Consider the following 13,023-nt stretch of genomic DNA (forward strand, 5'->3'; position numbering starts at 1 on the left):
GCACCAGAGGCTCAGAACCAGCACTGTGGAACATACTCAGGTCTCCTCCCCCTCAGCCTCTAACCCACCCCGCCCCCAAAGCCACTCTGCCAGCAAACCCTCCCGGGTCTACCCTGAGAATGGCTCCCAAGTCTGTCCCTAGCACCCGGCGTCAGGGCACTGCCATCCCTCACTGGGACTGGTGCAGTAACCCCTTCTGCCCCCCATCTGCTCTGTCCCAACAGCAGACATGTGGATTGTGGGCATCACGCACCCCCGCCAGTCTAAAATGTGGAGAGCTTTTAAAAAGAGAGGGTTCCACAGGAGTCCTGACGGTTCTACTTCATGTCAGCTTGGCCAAGCTTCTCGCAAGATAAGATTCTAACATGGGGTGGGTCAACCCCAGGCTGGGATCTTCTGTGAAGCAGCCGAGCGGTTGTGGGGAGAAGGGACCTTCTCAGTCTTGAGATGAGTGAGGGCGTTTCATGCAGGCCATGGCCTGCTCTCAGTATAGACTGACCGTGTGTGGAAGCTCGTGAGTTTCTGCTGCTGGATCTGAATCCTGCCTCTGGTCCATCGACCTCATGTTCTATCACCTGCCGACCTCGGATTCATTCAGCTGGGCATCCACCAGCCTGGGGTCTCCCTGCTTCACCTTCCTGCATCCTGTTCATCAGCCCCTGCGGCTTCAGGAGTCAGGAGAAGCCGCCAGCTGAAGTCTGACCCACAGACTAGAACCGGACGGGACTCACCCACTTCCACAGCAGTATGAGCCATTGATTTTTTTTTCCTAAACCATTTTATCAGGAGCTGATTCAGACATATCGTTGGATCAGCCATGTCTTGATAGAAATCTCTATGAACACACACAAACCAGTGGTACTGGTTTCACTTCTCTACAGAAACCAGCCTGACATGGCGGTGACGAGCTCAGCTACTGACGGAGGTCAGCAGTTCAAATCCAGCCAGATACTCCAAGAAAAACCCTGGCGAAGGGCTCCCGTGACGGACAGACCCAACCCCGAGCCGCAGCCATCAAGTGGACTCTGACTGGGAGCAGCCCTCCAGGGCAGGGTGGGCCATCCCCATGGGGTTTCCCAGGCAGTCAGTCTTGACTCAAGAGGCTGCCTCCTTCGCTCGCCCAGCAGCTGGTGGGTTTGAGCCATGAGCTTTAGGGCAGACAGCTGAGTGCTAAACTGCTGTACCAGCAAGGCTCCTCCCGTAAGGGTGACGGCCTCGGGGTGCCTGTGGCAGTTCTGCTCCGTCACGCGTGGCCACAAGCAGGAGAGTCTACTCAATGGAATCTAACAGCCACATACCGTACATACTCGAATATAAGCCAACCTGAGTATAAGCCAAGGTACCTAATTATTACCTGGGAAACCAGAAAAACTGATTGACTTGAGTATACGCCTAGGGTGGAAAATGCAGAAGCTATTGGTGAATTTCAATAATCAAAACAAATGAAAATAAAATTACTAAAAATTGAGACATCAGTGGGGTAATGTATTTAAATATTTATTTTAAATAAAAAAACATAAATAAGAGGACAAGTCATTTAACATTAGTAAACCAGCACAGTGAGTGGAAAATAGGTTCAGCAAAAACAATAAGGTGTCAACAATGATACCTTAAGAGTACTATTCCCTGAGCTCAATCAGCAACCAAGCTAAATGTAAAGAGTTAAAATCCTTCAAAACTGGATTCCTCATCATCATCTGTATCCCAATGCAGAGCTTCAGCTGGTGTGAGATCATCATAGACGCTGTCCTCACTGAGATCGCCATCATCACCATCCCTGCTGTCATTTTCATACAAAGCGCAGTCTTCACTGCCATCCAGAGCATTACTAATACTACATTTCTGGAAGGCACGTCGCACCATGTCTTCTGGAATATCTTCCCATGCATCTCGAACTCATTTTGCTATTAACTCTATGTCGGGCTTCATGAGATTTCCTCCTTTTGTTAGTCGGGCTTGGCCAGATGACATCCATTCATGCCACATCCTTCGCACATGGTCTTTAAAAGGCTTATTCAAAGATACACGTCATAGGATGGCTCTGATTGGTTAGATGTGAGTAAAAAAACATTCAAAGCCCTGCAGTGTCAGTGGGGCTTTGAATGAACAGTGGAGGAACGGCAATCACCCACGAGATAACAGGTGTTACACCTCGCTGGGGTACCAGCGACCCATGTATAAGCCAAACCCCAGTTTTTCAGCACATTTGTGCTGAAAAACTCAACTTATACACGAGTATATATGGTAAGGACCGAATGAAACGTACCTGTGGGCTCAACATGGCCTCCAGGGCCCCCGGTGCATCGGCACCATTAAAACACAAAAACATGCGAGGTCCACAGTGGGCAAGTCCCTCGTGATGAAGAAACGTGTGGCTGCTGAGGGCCGTGACAGGTTACAGCGAAGAGGTGTGTGGTTCTTCTGGGGCAGTGAAAATGTTCTGACATGAGCCGCAAGGAGAGTTACTCAACTCTAAAGGAAACTAACCTGCATTGTACGCTGCAAACAGGTCAATTATAGCCCACGAGAATCACAGCTCTTTAAAGCTGTGAAAACACACACGGACAAAAACACTCCAGAACCTTCTAAGACCCATTTGGCCTTGGCCAGGAACTAGGCCACCTCTCGTCATAATATTTGCAAAGAGATGCCAGAGGTTTGGGTTCTCGTGTGAAAGTCCCGTGTTTTAAAAGTTGCCGACCACATTGCACTTTCTTATCAAATCGCCGAAGCAGCCAGGGGGCACTTCCTCACAGCCAGCTTCCCCCTGCCAGGCTGGGCCAGGCCAGTGGGTCAGGCAGGAGATGAGATGGAGAGTGACATCTTGCTTCTTTGAGATAGCTCACCAGGGCTCCCATACACAGAGCGGTGACAGCAAACACAGAGCATTCTCCATGTCTCAGTCGGCCCCTTCCCCCGGCTGGGCCAGGTAGTGGCTCCAGCCTCACCTGGGAGGGGGGTGATGAAAGGCAGGTGACCTTGGGCTGGGTCAAGTCCAAAGTGATTCTCCAAGCAGTCTTAGGCGGGAGAGGGAGACCAGGCCAGACTCGCAGCTTGTACTCCGGGGGTCCTCCCCTCCGCACTCGGGAGCTCCGCATGCCTCCCTCCCAGGTCTATGGAGCTTCCAGCTCACCTTCCTGAGCTGGAGCCTCCAAGCTGGCAGGCTAATGGTGCCGAAAGCACGGTCAGTCCACTTTACTCACTTGGACCCTGTCACAGCCCGTTAGGTCAAAGAATGTGGTTGTTAAGTGCCATCAAGTTGGTTCCGACCCATAGCGACCCCGGGCACAGAACGGACCACCGCCAGGTTCCGCACCACCCTCACCATTGTTCCTGGGCCCACAGTGTCCAGCCACCTCCTCGAGGGGCCTCCTCGTTCTGCTGCCCTGTTACTTGACCAAACGTGATGCTCTTCTCCCGGGACTGCTCTGACAACACCTCCAGAGCATGTGAGGCGAAGGCTCACCATCCTCGCCTCAAAGGAGCATTCTGGTCCGACTTCCTCCAAGCCTGGCCTGGCTGCCCTTTTTGCAGTCCACGCTGCTTTCAGGATGCATTGCCAGCACCACAAAAGAGTAGCTCGTCTTTTCTTCTCGTGGTGGCTCCAGAGGGAGGGCCTCAAGGAGCCGAACTGACAGGGGCTGAAAGCGTTGGCTCCGGCGTGACCAGGGCGGTGAGGAAGATGAGGAGCCAGGCGGTGTTTTGTTCTGCTGTGACGGGGCTCGGGGAGCCAGACCTGCCCGATGGCACTGACAAGCAAGAACACACGGAGAACAGCCTGATGCAGAAGCAGGGGAGGCAGCAGGTGGCATCTGGGGATACACCTGCCAGATGTGTAGGCAGCAGGTGGCATCTGGGGATACACCTGCCAGATGTGTATCCGGAAGGAGGCATAAGAAACGCCGGTGGTCTTCGTGGAGGGACCCAGGGACTGAGGACAGGGCTAAGAGGAAGCTTGCTCATCATGCTGTGGCCACTGGGGCCTTCTGCATTTTGTCACATGTGTACACTGCTGCTGTGAGCTGTCGCTCAGTGGCCGACTCGTGGTAACACGCCCAAGCATAACACAATTACTTGCTACCCAGTCTTGTGCCAGCCCCAGGGGATCAGACCAGAACATCCACAGCATGGTCAGGGGCTGGTTTTCAGAAGATTGTCAGGCCTTTCTTACTGGCCCACCTTTGTCTGGAGCAGTGGCTCTCAACCATCCTCATGCCGTGACTCTACAATCCAGTTCCTCATGTGGCGGGGACTCCCAGCCATAACATTGTTTTCATTGCTACATCATCACTGTCATTTTGCTGCTGTTATGAATCGGGAGACCCCTGTGAAAGGGTTGTTTGATCCCCAAAGAGTGAATCGAACCTGCGTCTCCCACGTAAAAGACAGGACTGTCACGCATGGGGCATACATTCTGCATTTTTAAGACCACTTATGTTAAAAACCCCCAACAGCTCTGGTTTCAGCTTTCTTTAAAAGAACCACGGCCATATTTCCCCCGTGGCCGCTGCCGCTGCCGATCTACAGGAAGAATGTCTGATCTCAAGCTTACGAAAGCTGGAGACTTGGGAGCAAGCGTCAACTGCTGTCTTGCAAACCAAAAGCTGGAACACACGGCTGGTCTCATGCCCACAGTGCAGAGAGGGAACAAGAGTAACCTCCAGTCAGCAAGCAGGAAAGGCAGAGAGCCTTCCCTTGGGCTCCAATGGAGAGGCCCGGGCCCAGGGTCTGTGCCTCCAGCCCGCTCGGCAGACCGTCCAGAGGATAAATGGAGGCTCAGTCGTGAGTGGGCCAGCCGCTGCTGCGCAAAGTATTTATCAGGAATCATTGTGTCTTTTGTACAGACACTGCGAGATGAGGCTCTGGGAGAGGCCCTGAGCCCATGTCCCACCACCGAGCCAGTCCTGGGGGCCCGGACACCTGGTGAAGGATGCTCTCTCCATCCTGACTGTGCTGCTTCGTACTAGGCACTGTGGGTGCACAGCGAGCCCCTCAGGGGCACCGGGGTCCCTGGCAGGACTGGCACAGGTCCTGCTGGCACACTCACGGGCAAGGCAGCCTTGCTCGGGTCCAAGGCCTCGGGAGTCACATGGGGAATGTGGGAACATCCGGCCCTGCAGGCCAGCTTTCCCTGGCTCCCGGACCGAACAGGCCATGCAGGTCACCCGCGGGCTTCACATGGCCCTGGAGGCCCCTCCCAAGCGTGTGGGCCAGACGTCCCGGCAGCAGTGACGTCAGGATGTAAGGGGATGGAGCCAGGGTCTAATTAAACCTGCACACAGTTAACTGCAAGTGGGGAGGTACCTCAGAAGACAGGCCTGGTACTCTGCTTCCAAAGCCTCAGCAGGGAAAACAGTCCCACTCCGACTGACACATGGGCAGGATCAACTTGAAGGCAACTAGCTATTCATCCCTACATGGAAATATGTTACCAAAACAGACAGAAAATATGTTGCGGGTTTAGACTGCGGTTGGAAACGTTTTATGGAGCCCAGGGGTGTGCGGCACCCAGCCCGGCATCTTGCCCTTGCCCTCAGCACTGCGCCCTGGGGAGGCCTGCAGATCCCCAGGGTGGAAGCTGACTCATGCTACAGCCACAGCCCTGCCGGGTTCAGGGCCTCGTTAGGGCTCCAGCCCCACTGACAGGCCTCAAGGTTACCTCCCATCTTTGCAAACCTGTTTGTTTGAAAGCAGCTTCACTGATGGTGTGGAGGCCCAGCCACAGGTAGCCCTCGGCCCAGGCCCAGGCTGACCCCGACAAGGTCAAACACGAGGGCCTGTGACCAGGGGTGGGGCAGTGGCTCTGTGGCTGGAAGACTCCCGCATCCTGCCAAGGAAGCTGCCTGCTGTGGGTGCCCAAAGGGACCCTGGCTCCTTACGGCCGGCCCAGCCCTCATGCCCTGCAATGGCCACTTCCTCCAAAGCCCCCTGCTGCTGCTCTCTGGGTCTTGCCAACCCATTTCCTGCAGCCAGGGTGGCTCTCTACTCCAGAAACCGGGTCTCACCCGGCTCACCCCTGCTCCTAGCTTCCACCCACAGCCCTGAGATTAAACGCAGGCCCTGCAGGCCCCTACCATGCCCTACACTCCTTGCTCACCAGTGTCCACCCTCAGGAACCCCTACTTCATCCTCTTACCCCGCTGAGTGTCCTTGGGTTGCCAGACCTTTGCCCAGCTGGTTCCTTCCAATCCCCCTGGAAGGGTCCCTCAGGCATGAGGGCAAATGGGAAGAGGTGGCAGTCTGACTGTGAGGGAGGCAACAGGGAAGAGTGAGGAGTGTGGTGAACTGGGGCCACTAGTTGGGAACAAGGGCCGAGTAACCCTAGGTCTCCTCTGTCTCGGCCACAGCCCCTCAGTGTGGATTTCAAGGCATCTGCCGCGACTTAGAAGGGATCCTGGTGGCACTGGGGCTAAGCAGCCAGCTGCTAACCACAAGGATGGGGCTTCACTTCTCTGAAGATTGACAGCCTCGGAAACCCCACAAGGCAGCACTCTCCTGACCACGGGGTCACTGTGAGCCAGAACTGACTCAACGGCGATGGGTTTGGTTTGGGGCTTTTTAAACCCACAGTTTACTCAGACAAGTTGGTGACTTATCAGCAAAGCCAGCTCTTCGAGGGCAAGCATGGTGGCTGCCTCACTGGTTTCTCCCCAGAGCCCAGCCAGGGCCAGGGCCAGGCACTGGGCAGCAGGGCTGTACAGACGGGAGGATGAAGCTCATACTGAATTGCATCTTTCAGACCCAGCAGACTGTGCCCTGCGCGGCCACCCACAGGCTTCTCACCCCAAGGTCAAAAGAGCGATGCCACTCGGGTCCGGTGAGGCTGCCCACAGACCCCAACCCATGTGGAGCTTGGACACCACAGAACAATCTGTGCTTCTACAAGAAGCGGCTGCCTTCTCCTGGAAACCAGGGCCATGTTTGGAAAATGTATGCCCCCCTACATTTGTGAACGCTTCAGAGAACGTCCCCAAACAAGGGTAGACGTTAACCGACGCCAGCCCGACTACTGGGGAGAGAGCAGAGGAGAGGAGGGCGGTGGGGTGGGGACACCTAGGGAGCACAGACGCTCGTGGAGCAGCTGACTCACAGAGAACGTGGAACAAGGCAGAACGGCCCCTCTGCATTTCCGAGGCGAAGGAAGTCTCGTCTTTTGCCCCCAAAGCGGCTGGTGGTTTCCAACTTATGACCCATGACACCTGCTGCCGGGGCTTCTAACAGCACCAAATTCCAGTTTTTAAACAAAAGCCAGAAACTCTAAACATTCTCCACTTTAAGAATCCCTATGTGGACAGAACTACTCAGATCTCAATATTGGACCAGCCTCCTCCGCCCTGATGGTGCCCACCTGAGGCGGGGAGAAGTCCCAGGTGCTTTCTGGGCCGCCGTCTTCTGCTCACTCCGGCAGAAGCCCCTGCCTTCTTCCAGCCTGGGTCAGAAAGGGCCAGCTACCTCCCTTCCCTCCCCTTCACACCACCTCCCCCACATCCCACAAAAACACCAGGGCACCAGACCCTGCCACCGGGAGGCCCCTGAGCTCCCTCCCTCGTGAATGAGTCACCAGGCACCCAGAGGCACCCGCACCTCTCCGAGCCCTGCCATCTTGAAGCAGCTTCCGGAGGCCTCCTCTAAAACTGCCCTCAAAGAAGAAGTGTCAGAGAAAACAGAAAACCACAAAGGTTCTGGAAACAGTACATGCTCACCTGCCCGTCCTACCTGTCCTGCCCGGGACTCCAGGGGACAGCCTGGGAAGTCTGTTCTCTCCCCTTCCCCTTTGGCCTGCTGCTCTTCTGTGTCCCACCCTGGCCAGCTCCTACTCACCCTACAGGGTTCAGACTAAAATGCTGCCGCCTCGGGGAAGCCCTCTCTGAATACACCCAGCCAAGGTGGCCCCTCCCTTACGGCCCCCTCTGGGGTCTCTGCACCTTCCACGGGGTGACCATTCTGGCTCAGCTTTCTCTGATAAACCCCTACCCACTAGCCCCCAAACACACACAGATGTGCAAGCTCCCTTGTTCTCTGTGCCAACCGTCCTGGAAGCTTTATCTCATGATAATTGCCAGTCAGCGCCTGAGGGCAGGGACGGCTGTGCCCAGTTGGTACGCTGGGCAGGGCTTGGAGCATGATACTTGACTCGGAAATTGAAGCCATGCCCTAGGGCGGGCCTGAGCCCCTGACTTCCCCAGCCATAGACAAGCCTCCTGTGACTCTGGGAGAAGGGTGGGGTCCCTTTCCAAATCAGACTTCCTCTTTCCCAGCTCCTGCATCCTTCAGGAATCATGCAGTGGGCGCTGGGATCTGTTCATGAGCGTGACTTTAAGGAGGGGCTGTGCATGCCTGCTGGGAGTCGTTTCTCCTTGTAAATAAACTTCAGCAAGGGCTCTAAGTGGGTTTATTGCTGCTCGGAGCTAAAGGCTCTTCATTAAGGCCCCAGGAGCGCCGCAAGCCAGGGAAGGGAAGTCAGCGCAAGCAGGTTCCCAGCAAGGCCATCCCTAATAGAGACAAAATGAAGCTGGGGTCTGGCAACTGGACAAGGACATCACACTGCACGTCCATGGGGGGGAGGGGCTCCAAATGAGACTCAAAAACTCACTGCCATCAAGTCGATGCCGAGACAGCGGCCCTCCAGGGCTCCATCCTTCCTGACAGTACATCTGTAAAAAGCCACGTGGAGTCCTTGGATGGGGAGGACCATGAGCATGCCTGGCTGCTAACCAAAGGCTATAGATTTGAGTCCCCTCTGGAGGCACCTCAGTAGAAAGGCCTGGTGATCTACTTCCCAAGCAGCAGACATTGAAAACCAGGGTGGGGGAGGGGTGGAGGCAGTTCTGTCCTGTGCCCCTATGGGGTCACTATGAGTTGCATTTGACTCGATGGCTACTGGTTGGTTTGGCTATGTCACTTGGACTGTTGGAGACTCAGTTTCCTCAGCTTTAAAATGGACATAATACCTAAGTCTCTGGACCCAGCCTGGACGAAATGACATTGTGCATGGACAGCTCAGCACTGCAGGCACATCTATCTATGTGCTCCGGTAATGGGAGCAATAATTACTTCACTGTAGAAGCAGGAAGCCAGAGAATAATGTGGACCCACTCTACCCCACACAGAGGCCAGGTGTGACTATTGTCGTCGTTAGGTGTCAGTAAGTTGGTTCCCACTCACACCATCCTTAGACACAACAGAGTCAAACACTGCCCGGTCCTGACCATCCTCACAATCTTTCCTACAAGAGGTACCCTCCAAAAATGGGGGAAAGCTCCAGGGGAGCAAGGTTTCATAGCACACGTTTTTCCTTGGCAAACACTGTGCAACTCGCTCTGTGTTAGTACACCCAGTGGCGTTGCCTGGGAAGGTTCTCTCTGTTCACAGTGAATTTTTTTGGTAAAAGCAGTTTCGCTTGAACCTTGTTTTTTGTGATGGCCCGTTTAAGAGAAGAGTGTGCAGTAGTGAACTTTTGTTTCCTGATGGGTAAACATGCTGCAGAAACTGTTGTGATGTTGAACACAGCTTACAAGGGCAGCTTTTGGGAAAACTCAAGTGTAGGAGTGGTTTTCTCATTTCAAAAAAAGGTGACGTGTCGACTGATGACAAACCTTGTCCTGGATGTCCATCAACTTCCCGAATGGATGAAAATGTCGACTCATAGTGCATTTGGAGTTTGTCCCACCAGGTCAGACTGTTAGACTTTGTATTTAGAAGTTCCATAAAGATTGCGTAACAGTGTGACCAAAAAGGCCTGATGTGCAGCAGATGGGGGGCTGGTTTTCCCACCACGACAATGTACCTGCTCACACAGCCATCTTCATGCTCCAATGTTGGGCAAAAAATAGCATGCCTCTCTTGCCCCATGCACCTTACTCACCTGACCTCACTCCGTGTGACTTTTTTGTTTCTGTGAATGAAGAGGGACATGAAAGCACAGAGATTTGATGACACAGAAGAGGTGAAGAAGAAAAAAAACGAGGGAGGTGCTGTCAGCCATCCAAACAGATGAGTTTGAAAAGTGTTTCCCAGGATGGAATCCCAGATTTGACAAGTGTATTAAGTGTAATGGAGAGTACTTTGAAGGTGATAAGATTGTTTTGTTAAAAAAATTTGTTTAATACATAGTTTGTAATTTGGGGTTTTTTTGGGGGGGGGTTCTCCCTCACATTTGTCTGAGCCTACCCTGTCCATCTACCTCATTCTCTTGGGAGAGTCTTCCTCTGTTTTCGCTGACCCTCTACCAAGCTTCATGGTCTTCAGGGCTGGTCTCTCGTGATAGCGGGTCCTGTGTATGTCATCCTCCCTTCTAAGGGCTTTCCACGACAGGTTTGTCGTCACTCTTCTGCATAATCAATATTCTTTGCAATACCACGATTCAAATGCATCGATCTTTTCCTGGTCTTCCTTGTTCTCGTGCATCAGAGAGGGCTGAAAATACCATGGCTTCGGTCTGACGCGTCATTACCCACAAGGTGACATCTTGCTTTTTAACACTTTTTAACACTTCGAAGACGTCATTTACCAAATGTCCTACTTCATGGGATTTCTTCACTGCCGCCACCCAGACCATCCCCAATTGAGCTGTGCTCTTCCATTGAGGAATCCCTGGTAGCATCATGGTCATGTGTTGGACTTCTATCCACAAGGTCAGCAGTTTGAAATCACCAGTTTCTCCAGAGAAAGACAAGGCTTTCTACTCCTTTAAAGAGTTATGGTCTCAGAAACCCACAGAGGGAAGTTCTATCCTGTCTTATAGAATCTATATGACTCAATGACAGGCAGTTGAATATGAGAGTTCAAAATTATAAGCCTGATTTGGAAAAGTTAGCACTAAGACTATAAAATGGTCTTAAATATTGATTACATGTCAAAATGACAGTACTTTGGATACCCCAAGTCATTTTAATGGTGTCCTGTTGGGGCTGTGGATTAGGTGTAGGGTTCTTAACCACAAGCCCTAAAGTTCAAATCCCAACAGTCACTTCTTAAGAGAAAGACAAGGATGTCTGCTTCCACTGAAAACCCTATGTAAAGTCACTATGACTTGGAATCAGATCTATGGTGGTGGGTTTCTGGGTTGATGCTATTTTAACTATATTCAAATTAATTTACCCTATTTCTCTCCTTTATTGACTTTTGCTTTTTTTTCAACAGTGTTTTGGCACATGATTTGCATACATAATTCAAAAGCTCAACCATTCAAACCTATTTCTCTGTATGTGGCTCTCAGAACACCGCCAATTACACAGATGGCTCGCACCTGTGGCTTGCATTCTATTGGTTGGATAGGGCTCGTGGCTCGTTTCAACATGGGAAGGCCTGTGCTATTTTTTTTAACCTTGAGATATAACCCACACACCATAAAACATGGTCTCTTCCACCTGGTCATCCCGTGGGTTGCAGGAGATGGGGAAAGTTGTGCAGCCATCACCACTGTCTAATTCCAGAATGTCTTCATCTCCCCAAAGGAAGGCTAGCTCCCAGAAGCCCGCACTTCCCATTTGTCTATGCTATTTTTCACCAAAGCAAGGCAAGCTGCTGATGCAGCCATCCCCAAAGCAATGCTAATGAAAAACGAAGCAAGAAACACTAACATCCAAGCCCACTCTGCTTCAAAGGGGCAATATGGGGCAGAGTAGAACTGCCCCTGTGGGTTCGAGACTATCGATCTTAACCAACCTAGAAAGTCTCCTCTTTCTCTGCAGAGAGACTGGGGGCTTCGAACTGCTGACCCTGCCCGTAACAGCAGCCCAACCATAACCCGGTGTGCCACCAGGGCATCCCTGCATTCTCCGCGTTTGGAATGATGCGCCCCAAACTTTCCCAAATGGTTTTCTCTGAGAACCAAATGGTTTTTTCTGAGGCGGGGGTGAAAGGGCCTGCACATTAGTATTTATTTTAAATACTTCTCTGCAGGCTGGGAAAGGATTAAATAAGAGCTCGTGGTGGGTTTCTGGCCCTGAAGGTCGCCTGGCGAACTTAGGTACCTTAAATGAGTGACTTGGGCAGGGCACTCGGAAAGGCCGGGTTCCAGCTGAAGACGGGAACGCTCCGCTTTGGAAACAGTAAGCTCAGAGCTCCGCTCCCTCCTAGCAGCCGAGTGCGCCCCGAGTTCTCGGGCTGCCCAGCGCCCCGGAGCCAGCCCGCAGCTCCCCGCGCGGCGGGGCGCGGCCCGCAAAGGGCCGGCAGCTTGGAGCGCCCGCTGCCCGGCGCTCCGGGGCGCGGGTCTGGGCCCCGGGGCGGCTCTCAGCTGGAGCAGGGGCAGTAAGTAGCGCGCTGCCGCACATCTCCGGGGGCGCGGGCAGCCACCGCTCGAACAGCGGGGACTCCGGCTCCCTGCCCCGGGCCCGAGGCTCCAGCGCCGGCGCAGAGGATGCTGCGAAGCCGAGGGCGTCCGCGTCCGGAGCGGACGAGGCCAAATTCAGGCTTTCTGGGGACCCCGCCGCCCCAACCTCGAAACTCCCGGACCTCCACGCCCGGCCCCTACCTCGGCCCCCGGCTCGGGCGTTAGGAAGGGCGCGAGCTCGCGCGCCCCGCTGCGCACCGGCTCCGGCCGGCCAGCGTCCACGAGCAGCATCCGGAGAGCGGCGGGGTCCGGCCCGGGGAGGTTAGCGGGGACCTCGGAGGCCCGCCCCTGGCCCCGCGGCTCGCTGGTGGAGGCGGGGCAGGTGCGCCTGGCCGCCGCGACTCTCGGAGCGCCTGGCTGCGCGGGCGGCGACACCCAGCGGCGCCCGGCGCGCACTGCGCCCTGCGCCCTGCCTCCGCACTACCCGGTAAACCAGCAGTCCCGGCGTCGCGGGAGAACTAGGACCGTGGGGGGTTGACTTTTAATCCCGGAATCCAGACCACTCACTACTGCACGTGCGGGTGGCACCTGGGCGAAAGTGATTTTTGAAACTACCCAGGTGATTCCAACACGCAAGCCAGTGTGTGGATAGGAGCGCAGACCAGCCCTTCTCAGAATCCCCCGTTAGGCATGGAAGGGTTACTAACCTGGGTAGTTTATTTGACTCTCCTGGGGAGCTCTAAGAGGCC

At 54.1% G+C, this 13,023-nt stretch overlaps 1 protein-coding gene across 1 annotated transcript in view; it reads right to left on the reverse strand.

Annotated features, from left to right (window-relative positions):
• Positions 1-12,621, reverse strand: part of BCAS4 (breast carcinoma amplified sequence 4) — a 75,996-nt gene extending 63,375 nt beyond the window's left edge. Inside the window, 1 exon segment of the mRNA XM_075527742.1 lies at positions 12,476-12,621. Within this exon segment, the coding sequence (XP_075383857.1) occupies positions 12,476-12,565 (90 nt within the window). The 5' untranslated portion in view covers positions 12,566-12,621.
• Between the last annotated feature and the right edge of the window lie 402 nt (positions 12,622-13,023).

This window comes from Tenrec ecaudatus, chromosome 12, assembly GCF_050624435.1.
Source record: "Tenrec ecaudatus isolate mTenEca1 chromosome 12, mTenEca1.hap1, whole genome shotgun sequence".
Lineage (NCBI taxonomy): Eukaryota > Metazoa > Chordata > Mammalia > Afrosoricida > Tenrecidae > Tenrec > Tenrec ecaudatus.